The sequence below is a fragment of the Diabrotica undecimpunctata genome, chromosome 10 (assembly GCF_040954645.1).
Source record: "Diabrotica undecimpunctata isolate CICGRU chromosome 10, icDiaUnde3, whole genome shotgun sequence".
Taxonomy (NCBI): Eukaryota; Metazoa; Arthropoda; class Insecta; order Coleoptera; family Chrysomelidae; genus Diabrotica; species Diabrotica undecimpunctata.
The window spans coordinates 74,823,859-74,839,910 of NC_092812.1; the positions used below are offsets into that span (position 1 = coordinate 74,823,859).

At 34.4% G+C, this 16,052-nt stretch overlaps 1 protein-coding gene across 4 annotated transcripts in view; it reads right to left on the reverse strand.

Moving 5' to 3' along the window:
- Window positions 1-537: 537 nt before the first annotated feature.
- LOC140452468 (purine nucleoside phosphorylase-like) overlaps window positions 538-16,052 on the reverse strand; it is a 95,713-nt gene continuing 80,198 nt past the window's right edge. For all 4 annotated transcript variants that reach the window (XM_072546753.1, XM_072546751.1, XM_072546749.1 and 1 more), the window contains exons 3-5: window positions 11,283-11,544; window positions 8,257-8,494; window positions 538-877 (exon numbers count right to left, since the gene is read on the reverse strand). In XM_072546753.1, coding sequence (XP_072402854.1) covers window positions 611-877; window positions 8,257-8,494; window positions 11,283-11,544 — 767 coding nt within the window. In that variant the 3' untranslated portion in view covers window positions 538-610. The remainder of the gene's footprint in view (window positions 878-8,256; window positions 8,495-11,282; window positions 11,545-16,052) is intronic.

Below are 16,052 nucleotides of genomic sequence, written 5' to 3' on the forward strand. Positions count from 1 at the left end.
TGCCTTTCTTGTGTATTGGAGAGATCTATTATAATATAGATATATATTAATTTTTAATCCTTATATTACATTTCCCCTCCTTTCTTCTCTCTCCAATTTCTCTATTTTTTCGTTTGCTGTGTTAATTTCCTTTTGTAATTTACCTATTTGTTTTATAGCTTTTTCGTTTGTTTCCCGCAGCTTTCTTATTTCATCTTTGTAGTCGGTTTATTGATCTTTTAGTTCTTTAATTCCCTTCTTTAGTTGTATGATTTCGTCTTTTTTATGTCTTTTATATCCATTGATAATGCCCTAAATTTTGTGGAAACTTATCTTTTTGTCTTCCAAACTAGCTATGATTTTTTTTATTCAAAATATTAATTTAATTCAATTTTAAACAAAATAAAAACCTTATTTTGCTTTTATGCTAACTGAAAATGCTCAATACATTATTTTTCTTACACCTTCGAGATTCTTGTTTACTTATCGTCCGTTATAGTTGCATAAAAATAGTAGCCTACAGCAGTATAGAAAAATATTGTGATATAAAGACACATGTTTTGCCATTAAGTTAAATATATTACGAAAAATAATTTAAAAATTACATATTTACAGTTAATCCTAAAACGAATTATTGTTTGAATTCCTTTGTTGTTGCGATAAACTCTATGATTTGTTTCACAAATTTCTGGAGTACTTCTTGCCTTAATTTTCCAACGTCCAACACTTCTTCGTGATTAGGAAATTCTGTGTTATCATACTCGACAAGACATTCGTTTGTCACAAGACTGAAAGCTAGAACTGTTAAATCGCAGTGCCGAGCTGTGATTACTTCGTGGACTGTCGACATGCCTACAGTATCAGCTCCCCACATTTTTAACATTCTGAGCTCAGCTACCTGCAACAAGAAAATATGAATGTTAATATGTAATTTTAATACTATATGGAAGGCGAGCAGGTAGGAAACTACCACCAAAGAGATTGCAAGGCAGCTTGGTTATCGGAATCATAAATGTTAACTACGGAACTGTCTCGTTGTTAAAAAAATCTAATAATTTATTATTTATTTCTTTTGACCAAAAGTTTTAGAAAACATTAATAACGCGGCTGTACGTCCATAATCCGTGCTTTGAAAAGGATCGAAAAGGAACGCCCGGCAGACGGTATTCGGCGAATCACAATTATTCATTATTCGCCGAGCTATAGTGAGGGAAAAGATCTATGCGAAATTTTAAAAACCGACCCACTGGTAATCCGATATTGATACATACCTATTGTAACACAGACCCCCAGAGAGACATTTACAGAGTTCTACTAATCTGTATCCAACATTCAAATAAAATTATCGGAGAAAGTGTTGAATTTCGAATTATTAATTTGTGTACTCAATTGATCGAAATACTGATTATTTTTAAAGTAAACTACCTTATAATATAGTATTTAGAAAAATTTAATTTCACCTTTTTTCAAAATTAAGACTGGCAAAATAAAATATTTTTTCAGTTACGAAAATAAAAATTTTCTTTTCGTGGATTTACATGTTTTTTTATTAACCGTGCTAAGGTCGTCAATGAACGCTTAATATTAATATATTATACAGTGAGGTCCTAAAGTACCTAACGGATAAATGTAATTTCTACGTAATTATAAAGTAGATGAAAACTACTGAACCAGGTCGATTTTTACACACAAAGATATACATATACAATATACAAATCATCAGTAAATATCTATCACCATCCTAATATAATCGAATTAACAAAAACACCAATATATTTTTTTTTCACACTTTATTTGCATTAATACCTAACTTAAAAAGATTTAGATGTAGCAACTAACTTTAGCTGTGAATATGCGTGTACTTCATACTGCGAATTTTATAAAAATCCACTCTCATCAATTTTTCCCAATCGCGCCTAAAGAAGTATAACTTCAAAAATAGTTTTTATTTACTTACATGTCATATGCGATGCCACAAAAAGTTACCCATTGGTTTTTTTACTATTATAAATTAAATGGTATACTAGCCACTTCGGAAATTCACATTCATTTGGTATCTTCCAGTTAGAGTTAACAGTTATTCCAACTCATCGTCATTATCGTTCTCTTGATCACTCTCAGCCAAATTAGTAATAATTTTCTTCAAGGCTGAGACATTTTTCATGTAATCTTTTTCAATTTTCTTTACATGTTCTATTGCATTTTGCCAGTTTTGAGCACTGATATTTTTGAACTATGTTTTTATTAGTTCGACAACACTTTGGGCATCTTTTGGAGATGTGTTGTTGCCATGATGTGTAAAACCATATGCCCATTGTTAGTGGCTAATTTATCTACATTATGTTCTTTAGTTACGACTTTTGTATGAAGAACCTGGATTAGTTGATCTTTGGTGTACTGATCCTCAAAATATAGGTCTTCGGCTATTAAAAATTCTTGAATTGCATCCATCCTACTCTGTTTGGCTGGAATTTTTTTAATGCATCTGGAGTGATTATGATGCATTGTTCATAACAATCACGCTATTTTTTTTTTAATTTGAGAGTTATGTATTCTCAAACCACGATTCAAAAAGCGTCCCTTCGATGTCTTGGTGGTAGTCTAGAGAACTGTCTTTAATACTTTTGGAACTCAACAATAACCCTTCACCCATCAATGTTGTCCTCCACAATGTAATATGCAAATTTGCTTGCCTCTAGAATAGGGTACATCTATTTGGCATTTTCTTGTACCGTTTGTCCAGACTTTAACTATCATTTCGTGAGAATCAAACCAAGTCTTGTCCAGATAATAAATTTCTAGACACTCACTGCGGTATTGTGAAATTTTTTCGATATATTCATTCCTCCATTTTATTAGGCAGCTACTTTCCATTATGGTTTGTCTCTTATTGACAGTTTTATATTTAAAACCATTTTTGGTCAAAAATCTTCCCAAAGTCTTGTGGAACAATCATCAACAATATGTTTTTCTTTTAATTTTGCCATGATATTGTTTAGGTTAGGCATAACTTTAGCTGCATACGTATTATATATTGTCTCACTAATAGGTTCCAAGAGGTGAGGTTGAATTTTCTTAGAGCTTCCCAAATCCTTTCTTGTTGTTCTACTTTTCGAACCTGTCTTTACTTATTAAACGGTACGCTGTTGCACAAGAAATTTTTGTTAAAACCGCCGTTTGCTTAACAGCTTCATATTTGGTCCTTTTTTATAAAGTCCATCAAATACATCTAACACCACTTTCCCATGGCCGCCACATATTTTTCTTTGATAAATACTAAATATATCATAACCCTTTTTTCCCACAAACTCTGACTGAAAGAACCACATAATATACTGCTTAAGAATGACTAATTCCGTTATTTAAATATTGTGACAATGATCCCGCCCCATTTAATTATTCTACGAAAATGTACTTATTAAGTACTTCGCCATTACCGGAAATATAAAATTGTTTGTAAATTTGTATTTAGGTCAACCGTAGGAATTTCTCTTAATTATTTTTAAATATTATAAACAAATACATCATATTTTTGATAACATTTCACAAAAATATTTAATGACGATGATTTGGAATAAGTTTTACTTCTTTTTGTGTATATCAATAATTAGTGTTCATTGACGAACTCACAAAACAAAATGTCTACACTTATTTTCGTAACTGAAAAATATTTTATTTTGCCAGTCCTAAGTTTAGAAAAAAGATGAACGCAAGTATTTTTTTAATAGTATATTGTGAGATTGTTTACTGCTAAAAACCATTGTTCCGATCAATTGGTAAAAACATTTAAACAAACTAATAATTCAAAATTCAACACTGCTCCGGTAATTTTATTTGAATGTTGGATAAAGGTTAGTACAACTCTGTAATGTCTCTCTAGGGGTTTGTGTTACAATAGGTATCAAAAGCAGATTATCAGCAGGTTGATCTTTAAAATTTCGCATAGATCTTGTCCCTCACTGTACTTCGTAAATAATTGGCGAACAGGGTATACATACATATGACGTAGTTTCCGGTTTGCTCAGTATTATTTATCTTTTTTGATTCGGGCTAAAATACCATCTTGATGGGAAACACCCAATAGCGATTATTCGTCATAAGAATTGTTATTCGGGACTCGCCCTATATGTGTGCCTGGCTTAACACGCGACCAAATTTGCGAAATATATTTTTTAAGTTTGTTTGCGTATAAGCTACTTTTTAATTTATTTTTCTGTTTTGTTCGATAATCCATGAATTATGGATGAAACAACTAAAAAGCATTTTCTCACATTGTATGACAAAATGAGCCATTTGATACCAACACTGATATTGACGACGCCGACTCTGATCATGTGAAAGAAACTAAAGAGTCAGAATCATCTGATGTTAGTGAAAATAAGCCAGGATCTTATCTATCTTCTAGTGACGCGGTTTTTGTTCCAATTTCTAAAGCATAAATACAACCAACTTAAATGAAAACGGAACAGGTGAATATTATTACCAGATTTATAGGCGTAGGTTCATCGCTCAAAGTGCAAAAAAATTTATGATTATAGGAAATTGTTTTTTTGGATGATATTGTAAGGGACGTGAATCATAAATTAGAAGTAATGCTTTCATTTTTTTCAGTGACCAAGGGTTTACCTGATGGACTTTAATTAAATCACTGCCTTTATTAGTTTTTTGTATATGAAGGCGCTACTAAAAAGTAATTACCTAAACACTTTAGTCTAGTCATACATCAGCTACTAAATTTTTTGCTGGCAGTTGTCTCAAATACGCTTTTAACATTTTTTAGGTGCTATAAGGCTTAATATCAGCAAAAAATGGAGCTGAATTAGACCACTTGGCTATTATCCGTGGTCTGTTTGAACGCTTTGTTCATTAGTGGTTTGAGTGTAAGGCTAGGCGCACATACATCGAATTTGGACGGTCGATAAAAGTTCGATCGAACTTTTATCGATGATGATTTGCACGCACAGTCGCACACTACACGACATTTATTCGATCACGTTTGTTAATGCATAAAGGTTTGTTAGATGGAGTAGACAAAATCACAATGAACAACACAGAACTACGTAGCAACACGGAACTACGTACGTTGACCAGTGTCCAAAAAACGCTGGTCGGTCGACAAAGATCGGTGTGTGTGCGCGCTGTCATTTCATTTGGTACCGTTCGCCTTGGAAGGCAGGCAACGATCACGGCAGCCGTTCATGCAGTGGCAGTGATCGAACGCCACACGGCATCGATACCGTGCCGTCTGGCGATCAATACGTATGCACGGTCACATTGTTTCTTCGCACCACCAAAGGAATTTGTCCAATAGAACTTTTATCGACCGTCCAAATGCTCGATGTCGGTTTAGGCGCTATATTGCAATAAGCCAGCAAAATATGATATCAAGATTTGGACGTTGACCAATGCATGGCTCATATAAATAACCTAACAACGCTTCACCTATCAACTAATATTAAACATCACAATGAACAATTATTTCACATCAGTACCACTAGCGAATGATCTTCACATAAATCATAAGTCGGCAGTTATACAGGTCAAAGATCGGTCAGTTTACAGCATGTTTACTTTCAAAAAAGGTTCTGATAATTGTACTCTGTATTCGTACATCATTATCATTCTGGCTTTACAACTCTGTGTTCCTAACCTCCTCAAGAATTTCTCTCCAGCCATCCCTGTCCATCGACATATTACTTATGTCTTCATCGATGTCATAAAGCAACCTTGTTCTGGATATTCCTCTTCTTCTCTGACAAATCTGGGTCAGTGTTCGAAATTCTCACAATATAATCATTATATTTATCTATTCAAAAGATTATTTCTATCCTTATGGTTTAACCTGGGGTATACCCCGCCTCTAATTTCAGTGAAGTACACCGACCTTTTTTATTGTGAATGGCTTAAGCGGTATCGGTACAACAGTCAGGCAAGTCCAACATCTGGGGACGTCAGTTAACATCAAAAGACAGTCTATAAATGTTGGTTGAAGAATACACACGCTCCCGTTGTGTTTCACGAGTACTTACTTGTATCTCGACTTAGAAAGTTTGAAAGAAATCTCGGTGCACTAGTACCAATAACACTCTTACGTTTGAATTGTAAGTGGTTCCTTGCGAAATTAGTGGATGTTGTAAGATCGAGTTGCGGCATATTTTATACCATCAGTATATTTTAGATCATAAGTATCTCTGCAAGTGATACCTATGTATCCACATAACTCTCTGGTTACATTCCCGCATTCAACGCCAAACCAATGATTTGTATGGGCAAACCTTTCTGTTCCTATATCATCTTTTGCTGCTGCTTCAATGTAGTCCTTTATTCTGGTCCAGTACTAGCTTATATCTTTCTGGCCTTCTTCATTTACATTTTTATTCGTTAGTCTGTTGGTAATATTTTCCGAGTACCGTTCTGCAATTGTTGCATCTCTCAGCTTTTGCACATTCCATTTGTTTTTAGCCAATTTATTTTCTTTCTATTTTCTGATACTTGAAATCCTAGCCCTCAATGTTGAGATCACTAGGCAATGATCTGAGTCTATGTTTGCGCCTCTATAACGTCTGCAGTTCATTACGTCTATTGCGTGTCTTAAATCTATTAGGCTGTGATCAATGTGACTGGTTGTTCTTCAATCAGGGGAGGTCCAGGTTACATTGTGTATATTCTTGTGTTCAAAATAGGTGCTAGCGACTGTCATATTTATGCCGTCCTATAGTGGAGATGAAAACTCGCTCTCGTGCTATTCTTGAGTTCATGTCGCCTAAAACTGTCTTAGTGCCATTCCTGGTACATCTTCCATAGGCTTGCTCTAGGTCTTCGAAGAACTTTTCTTTTATTTCTTCTAAATTTTCATCAGTCGGGGCATATACCTACATTGATCAAACTGTAACTGCAGAATTTCCCTTTTCAGCATAAATAGCACATTCTTTAACTATAACTGTAGGCTCTAAAGTCAATAATAAGAGCCTTTTGTTCTTTGATTTACAGTAAATCCCACTCCGTCTATGTATTGACTTTCATTGTAGCTATAATATATGAAATGGGTTGTCTTGTTAAGAGTTTCGGTTCCCGTCCATCGCATTTCCTGCAGTGCCAAAAAATCTACGCGTTCTCTATCTATCTGAGTGCTTCAGCTCGGCACAAGGTTAGGGTATTTCATATTCCTGATCGCAATTCCATTTTTCGTTTGCACTTTCGTTATATATGCTTTTAAGAGGTTGTTAGCTTCTAGTCCAACTCCCAACTTGGAGGGCCAGGACATCTCCTGTTAGGGTTGCTATAACTTAGTACGTTTTTGTTTGCGCGTGGTATTTTATTTCCCACCTACCCGTGTCGGTGGTAGGACTGGTTAGGACGTTCCCCTATCCGCCACCTGAGGATGCGTCCGATGGGAGACAGACAATTCTGTCTTCGACTGACTTCGTACATATCGAAGAAAAATATGAATGTCATTCTTTTTTCCACCTATCACGATAACGATACAATTAACGAAGATACGAAAAATGGACTTCAAACTTTAAATGATCACCTTCTATAACAGTACAAAAGGTAATGTTGATGTAGTAGATAGACTCAAGTCAGAAGACTCAGTAACTAGAAAAAGCAGCATGTGACTTTTACAGTATTTTTCACTTTATTGAGCTATATTAAAAAAAAAGCCTTTATTCCATTTCTAAATATTCCGTTACGTCAAAAGATCGTTATTAGAATACCAGGCAACTATGAAAATGAAAACAACTCAAAAAGTGCAGATCCAAATCTCGACGCAATTACCTGCTGTCTGATAAGGAGGAATATGTTCAGACAACAAAACTGTTTAATATGTCTTAGATCTATTTGCAAGTAGATTACTGCGTTTGTATGATTTGTATTTCGAATAAAGAATAATAATTGGCAATGTTTTTCTTCTTCAAGTCCCGCTCCTATCGGAGATTGGAGATCATTCTGGCAATTATAATTTTGTTTGGTTTCTCAATTTCTTCTAGTTCTTGACACTGCTTGTGTAACATTCTCTTGTATGTTTCCTTTTCTTTGATTTTAAGTTTTCATTTGTTGTTTTAATTATTGCTTGTTTTATAATCTCCAATTTCTCATCAATGTTATAGCTACTTTTATTCAGTTCTTGGGCATAATGTTAGACCCAACCTAATACGCGATCGAATAGAAAACAAAACTCGTTAGTGCGATCGTTCTCTGGTTAAAGATAACCTGATAAACAAGTCATGGACATAAAGTAATAAAAATATAGTGGCTACAATAAAGTCCAAAACTTACCGTTTCGAAATTAGGTCCCCCTAAGCAGGTGTAAACTCCTTCATGGACATCCTTTTCTAAACCGAGACCTTTAGCTATCCTTTTAGCTTCTCGTATCAGTTGTCTGTCATATGAGTTGTTCATGGGAGGGAATCTAGGTCCAAATCTCTCATCGTTAGGTCCTTGAAGTGGGTTATTTCCAGCAAAACCCATGAGGTTAATGTGATCTTTGATAAGCATAATATCTCCTACTTTGTATCTAAAACACAAACACAAAAATAAAAATAAAAATTCTATTAAATATCAAATATTTCATTTAAATATTTATATGTGAAATTTAACATTCTAGAATGTGACAAAACTGTGCGTCGCGGCGCTCTGGGGCGTCGCTGTGTTGTCCTATGGGCGTCGCGTGTCAGCGCGGACTTTGAATACATAAAATATATTTATCTGATTTTAAATGAGTATAAAATATATGTATTAATAAATAAATCAAATAAAAAATACGAGAGCAGTAATGTTAATTTAAGTAAAAAGAAGAAATATAGGAAATATGACGACCAATATTTGGATTTACCTGCGTTACTAAAGGGAATGTAGAACTTTCACAATGTGTTGTTTGTCACAAAGTGTTGGCGGCTGAAAGTACCCTTCCTAATAAACTAAAACGGCATTTGGAATCAACAATCATTTACAAGGTATGACCAGAGACTTTTTTGTAAGAAAATCCGCTTTAAACATCTCTTCTGAGCACATATTAAAAAGTAGAGGAAATAGTAGACATCCTTGCCGTACTCCTCTTCTTATAGGTATCTCTTTAGATTTTTGTTGATCTACTCGTATTGTGGCTTTCTGATATCGGTATAAATTTGTAATGATTCTTACATCCTGATCAGCCTTGCCAGCCAAAACGAATTATGGTGGAAATAACTTTTAACAGATCCGCAATGAAGAAATACGTAGAAGAACAAAAGTAGAGTATGTAATACATCGCGCTGCTGCATTGTAATCGTCCTGGATAGGACAGGTTGCCAGACAAGATGATCAGGTGGAACTTATGGTACAGTGGATACCAAAGTACATATAGAAGAGAACTATGTACTATGGTAAATACCTAGAGTACATAAGAGAAGTCTGGATTGACCTCTAAATAGATGGTTGGACGTAAAAGATGGGCGGGAAGACAATAGCACCAGGTAGCAAAATACAAATTAAAATGGAAACGCCAAGGGGAGGCTTACGTTCAGCAGTGAACAATCAAGGGCTGTTGAACGAAGAAGAAAAAGAGATTATGGGATTGTGATCAGATCCAATGTCAACGTCTGGATAAGTTTTATCTGGTTTAATGCAATTTCTCGTTATCGAACACTCACACCTGCAGTAATGCAGGTGTGAGTGTTCGATATAATAAAATCGTGTTCTTCAAAGAACTGAACAAGTATTTCCTCGTTCATTTCTGTTCCCAAGACCATAATCCCATACAATATTCAAACAGCGTGCTTTGCCGACTTTGGCATTAAAATATCCGAGGAATATAGTATTTTCTATTAATTTCACAGACTCCCGATCCCGGTAATCGCTTTTCACTTGGCAACATCGTATGCTACTAATTTCACTGCATGTTATCAAGTTATTAACTGTCATTTTTGAAAAGTTTTATTCACAAATTGTTTTGTCCAATTTAATGATCCCATCTAGTAGAAAATAAGTTCGCAATGCTTCAGTAATTCTGCACAGGCTTTGTTTTTATTGTTGTGTTAATGAAATATCTATATAGAATAGCTTTAAAATATTTTTTCCTGGACTATGTATTGTTGTTAATATGGACTTCCACTTGCATCATGGAACGGGATTCAGTTCACATTCATTATCATCATCATACAGCCTTCTGCGTCGAAAGTTGAACATAGGCCTCCCCTAACTTAAAAACTTGGTTTTTAAATTCACTCCATAGTTCTTCTGGATCTTCTAGTTATTCTCCGATGTTTTTTATTCCATTCTTAAATTCTTTTTTAATGTTATGTTTTATGTTTATATCGTCAAAGTTAAGTACATTCTTTTTTGGTTTTTGTCGCTGAATTCGTTTTAACCTTAGTTTAATATCTGCTACAAGTGGTTGATGATCAGATCCAATATCTGCCCCAGGAAGAGTAGTGACTTTTTTGACGGCATTTCGGAAACGCTCATTTACAAGTATATAGTCTATTTGATTTCTTGAGGACTCAGGGTTATACCATCATCAAATGGGGCTTTCCAAGTGTATAGTCGTCACTTGGGTAGTTTATACCAGGTGTTTGCAATGATCATATCGTTTTTTTTACAAAATTCATACAACCTCTGTCCTAGATCGTTAGGTTATCCTAGACCATAAGTACCTACTGTCTGACCTCGTCCACCTTCCTCAATTTTTGCATTGAAGTCGCCTATAATATATAAAATTTCGTGTTTATTAAGTTTCTGTAAGATGTCTTGGATCTTGGATCTGATCATACAACTTCTCGATTTCATCGCCATATTTTCTATCTGCAGTCGGGGCATAGATTTGAAGGTTGTTAGTTTTAAAAGGTTGAGTATTTATTTGGAATAATATTATTCTATCCGAGACTGGTACGAAATTGGTCACATATTTACTCTGTTCTGATGTTACTAATATACCTACACCATTTTTGTGATGCTGGTTTTCTGTGCTGTTACCTGAATAATATAATACACTTTCGTCCTTTTTACATGATCCTGACTCTGACCATCTTATTTCGCTGATTTCCAGTAGGTCTATTTTCATTCTTTTCATTTCTTGAATTGCGTTGACAAGCCGCAAATAGACTTTTTTACTGCTCTAAGGGAGTGGAGAGGAGCGACATAGATTGGATGGTGTGTTCACATGAAGATGTAAACTAGTTAGAAAAATATATAAAAATCTGTAAGAATTTTATTTTCCATTTATGATTAGATCCTTAATTATGAGGAGATTCAAGAATATGTTGAATAGAGAATTTCAGATTAGCCTAATAACCTTTTTATTAAATTATGTTAAAAATGTATCTTACCTTGGATTTAGTCCGCCAGCAGCATTAGTAGCTATGAGATGAGTAATTCCCAATAGTTTCATTACTCGTACGGGCATTGCACATTTCCAAAGAGGATATCCTTCATAATAATGGAAACGGCCCTTCATACATACTACAGGAACTCCTCCAATGTAACCGAAAACGAGAGCTCCTGTGTGGCCCTTTACTGTACTTTGAGGAAAATTGGGAATCTTTTCATATGGTACTGCTATTTTCTGATCCAAAGCATCTGCCAAGGTACCTAAAAAATAATGAATATCAGTAAAGCTGGTTTCATTATAAAAGTAAAATTACATGGTATATTTGACATAAAATCAGTCACTTTTTTACTGAGGTTGATCTTTAGGCTACCAGCGGTATCACAGATGGCGGATAGTCGATGGCCTTTAGATATGAAGGTTAGTTGCGAATATACTGCATAAGCAAACCTCGACTAAGCAGCAGCGATACTGGAGGGTGTAGTGGGTGTAGTAGGTATAGGGATGTATGGGGTAAGAGCGAATTTTCATGCCCACTGTAGAAAGGATAGCCTACACAAAAATCAGTAGCGATAATGGATTACAACTGATAAACTTAGCAGCAGCACTGAACATGACAGTCGCTAGCAGCTATTTTTAACACAAGGTAACTGTGACCTCTCCTGATATAAGAACAACGAGTCAGATTGATCACATCTTAACAGATTTAAGACATGGAACAGACGTAATAAACTGCAGAAGTTATAGAGGCGCAAACATAGACTTAAATCATTGCCTAGTGATCTCAACATTGAGGACTTGAATTTCAAACATCAGCAAAGAAAATAAAATGGTTAAAAAAGAAATGAAATGTGCAAAAGCTGAGAGATGCAACAATTGCTGAAGGGTACTCTTAAAACATTACCAACAGGCTAAGGAATCAAAATGTAAATAAAGAAGGATGGAAATATTTACACTAAAACTGAACCATAATAAAGGAAGATATTTAAGCAGCAAAAAAAGATGAAATAGGAACAGAAAACTGTGCCCGTAAAAATCATGGGTTTCACGATGAATGCAACATAAGGAAAAAATGAAGTCTGCAGAAAGATGCTTCCCGATGAACTGGAACAACTGTAATAAATTACCAGACAACGAGAAAAGAAGAAAACAGGATACATAAAAGAAAAAATTGAAACCACTTAAATAAGGAACTTAAATATATACAAAACCTTAATAGTGAGAAAGAATTCAGCATTATATAAGAAAGTTAACATCAACAGAAGATCTTAAGGCGACCACAAGCCAATGCAGAAGTCAGAATGGTGATCTATTAACAACAAAGAAAGATGTATTGAATAGATTTGTGGAATACTTTAATCAGGTACTTAAGAGAGAGGAAGAAGAAGAAAATCTGGAAGACGAAAGAGGTGAGGTAAGCGGAATAGACGAGAGGGAATAGGAACCACTAAAGATTCTTGAAGTTAAAAACGCATTTAAAAAACTAGCCAGAAACAAATCACCCGGAATAGATAATCTCACAGCTGAACTATATAAAGGTGACCACGATACCATAACGGCACTACAGCAGCTCATAAAAAAAATATGGATACAGAAATCCCTACCCAGTGATTGGAATATTGGAATACTTTGCACTATACACAAAACGGAGATATCTTTGAATGCTCTAACCACAGAAGAATTACACTTCTTAATGCAGCGTATAAAATTTTTTCCACAATACTATGCCACCGTGTGGCACCATTTGCAGGACGAATAGAAGGAAAATATCAGGCTGGTTTCAGAGGTGGTAAATCGACAATTCATCAGATTACAACCCTGAGACAAATTTTACAAAAATTACTGGAATATGGTATATTTATAGACTACAAAAGCTGCATACAACTCTGTAAATAGAAGAGAAATGTTCAAAGCAATAAAAGAGCTAGGAGTACCAAATCAGTTGGTAAATTTAACAAATTTATCTCTTGAAAAAGTTAAATTTAGAGGACGAATCCAGGGGGAATTACCTGAACCTTTTAAAACAAATAACGGGCTGCGCCAGGAAGACTCTCTCTCCTGTATACTGTTCAATCTGGTTGTAGAAAAAGTAAAACGTATGTCACAAATTACAACCACCGGTTCAATATATAACAAATCAGTGCGAATCCTTGCCTATGCTAATGATATCAATATTGTTTAGAGAACGATAACCGGCTACAACAATGGGTTTAATAATAAACACCAACAAAACGAAATATAAGAAAGTAGGCAAGCACAAGTCCTACGTCCACTTGTTATAGAAAACGACGTCATCGAAGCAGTAAACGAATTTTTCGACCTGGGAGCACTCGTTAACATTGAAAATTTGCACGGCCAACAGATGCTATTTTGGACTCGAGGAAAAAAATCAAAAGATGTTAATCAGATTAGATGTGCTCTTCACAGATGAATCAATATTTAACAGATAATTATTAGATGGGCGACCTAGAATTTGGAAAGAGCTGATGAATGTTGTTAACATCAATGTTTTACTTCGAGGGTTCAATTTGGTGGAGGTGTTATAATGGTGTATGCAGGCATTTCCCTAGAGGCTCATACAGAACTTGTAATAATTCGTGGTGACAATTAAAATGCTGAAAGGTACATTGAGCAATGGTTGAAAAATCATGAAGTGCGATTTGCCTCATTTGAAAATTTGGAGAAAATTTACGTCTAATGCAAGATAATGCTCGTCAGCAGATTGCAAGAATAACACACCTGGATGAAATTGGGTTTCCTTTATTACCATGTTCCCAAATTTCTTTGGTACAAGTCTTGTAGTGCTTCCAGGAGGCACATAACTTCCATTATTAGAATAAGATTCGGACACGCATGTTATCCAAAACACAGGTTTTGGATGATGACAAATGTGAGCATTGTGGAGAGGAAGGTGATTTAGATCATATATTTTTTGGTTGTTCTAAAAATACAGTCTACTCATCCAAACTTATAAATGATTTATTAAAATATAAAATAGCAGCTCCTTGGAACATACTATATTTATTATCACTTGGCTCTGTAGATATTTACAACTCTTTAATTAAATTTTTAAAAGACAGCAAATTATCATTATAATTCTCTAAAAATTATTTAGTTAATCTTGTTACCTTTGTTTTAAACCATTTGTATAACTTCCTCCTCTCCGTGACCTAGTGTTGTTGTGTCTTATATAAATCAATGCCTTGATAGGTCCCTAGGCGAGAAGAGTGTGTCCCTGTTCTCTTAATATCGATGCAATCTTTTATTTTGATAAGGCATTTAGGATTTAGGTAAATTATAATGATGGATACTGTCTTATTCTTTTTGTGTCTGGCTGTATGACGATAAGTCTAAGCCAAAAAAGAGTATTCTTTTGGAATTTTTTATGAATTAAATAATTATATCAATATCTCAACACATTGCCAAGGAATATGTATACCACGACCAATCCAACGTTCAGAAAAGTTGTATTTAAGTATGTTCTTACTGCCTTCTCTCTAGAATGTGGTGGTGTACCATCTTGCATAAACCACAGTGTTCAGGACTTTACAATAGAGAAAAAGTAATACAACGCCAGTATAGAAACTTAAGAAGCGATAGAAAAGGGAAATTGTAAGCATGGTGGTGACGGACGACCAACGTCTGAATACGGACACGGCACCTAAAGAAGAAGATGAAGAATCGTTTCTCCAATAAGACATTTAGCAGCCATAATAAAGCATTTTGTGATGTTACATTATCATCTTTGAGTTGTTTTAATAAGAATAAACTATGAATTATGCTTATCTACAGGTATTCGGTGCTTTATCACAACTAAGGATTATTATGCAGCTGACTTATAAAATTCGATTATCTCGAAAACGGTTGAATTTTGAGATTACTAACAAGTATACCTTTTCTTTGTAAAAATAATGTATCTTTAATATTTTTTAACACAAATAGAGCTAACTTAAAGAGCAAAAAAGTTAGAGCTAAAATTGATGCCACACATGTGGCACATGTGACGCCCTCTATCAGTTACATTAAAGTATGTATAAAATTTTAATTTATCCTACTCAAAAGCATTTAATTGTAAATTTTTGTTCAAAAATATTTACAAACGTAAAAGATATAACAAAAAATAAAATTTTAAATTTCCACTTTAACACCCTGTATCTTTCTTAATATCAACATTTTATTAAAGCAAGTTGGCTTAAATCGTAATATTTTAATGTGCAGAATCTACGGTTTCTGTTTGTACAATTACTTAAGAACCACCCGGGGTGTATATATATATATATATATATATATATATATATATATATATATATATATATATATATATATATATATATATATATATATATATAGGGGAGACCGGGGAGAGTTCGGACACAGGGAGACATCGGACACATTTGAATTTCGCACATTTTTGAAGATGCACTGTTGTCATTTGGTAAACACAACCTTATTTGTACATAATTATAGGTTATGTATTGACAGCTGTGATTTCGGTCGTAGTCACAGAGTTATCTATTGTGAAGTGTTTTGTCGAGTTTTGTTCTAAAAATATCGGTGCAATCCAGAAGATATATTTTAAAATACATAGACTTACCACGTATAAAACTTTGGTGCTGTAATCTACTATACTTATTTCATTAATTTGCGTTTATGTTGTTGCAATATTTAGGTAAGTTTTTTTATAAACCCATTGTATTACCAATGTTTGCATTAGGGGAGAGTTCGGACACAGTGTCCGAACTCTCCCCTGTGTGTCCGAAGTCTCCCCTGA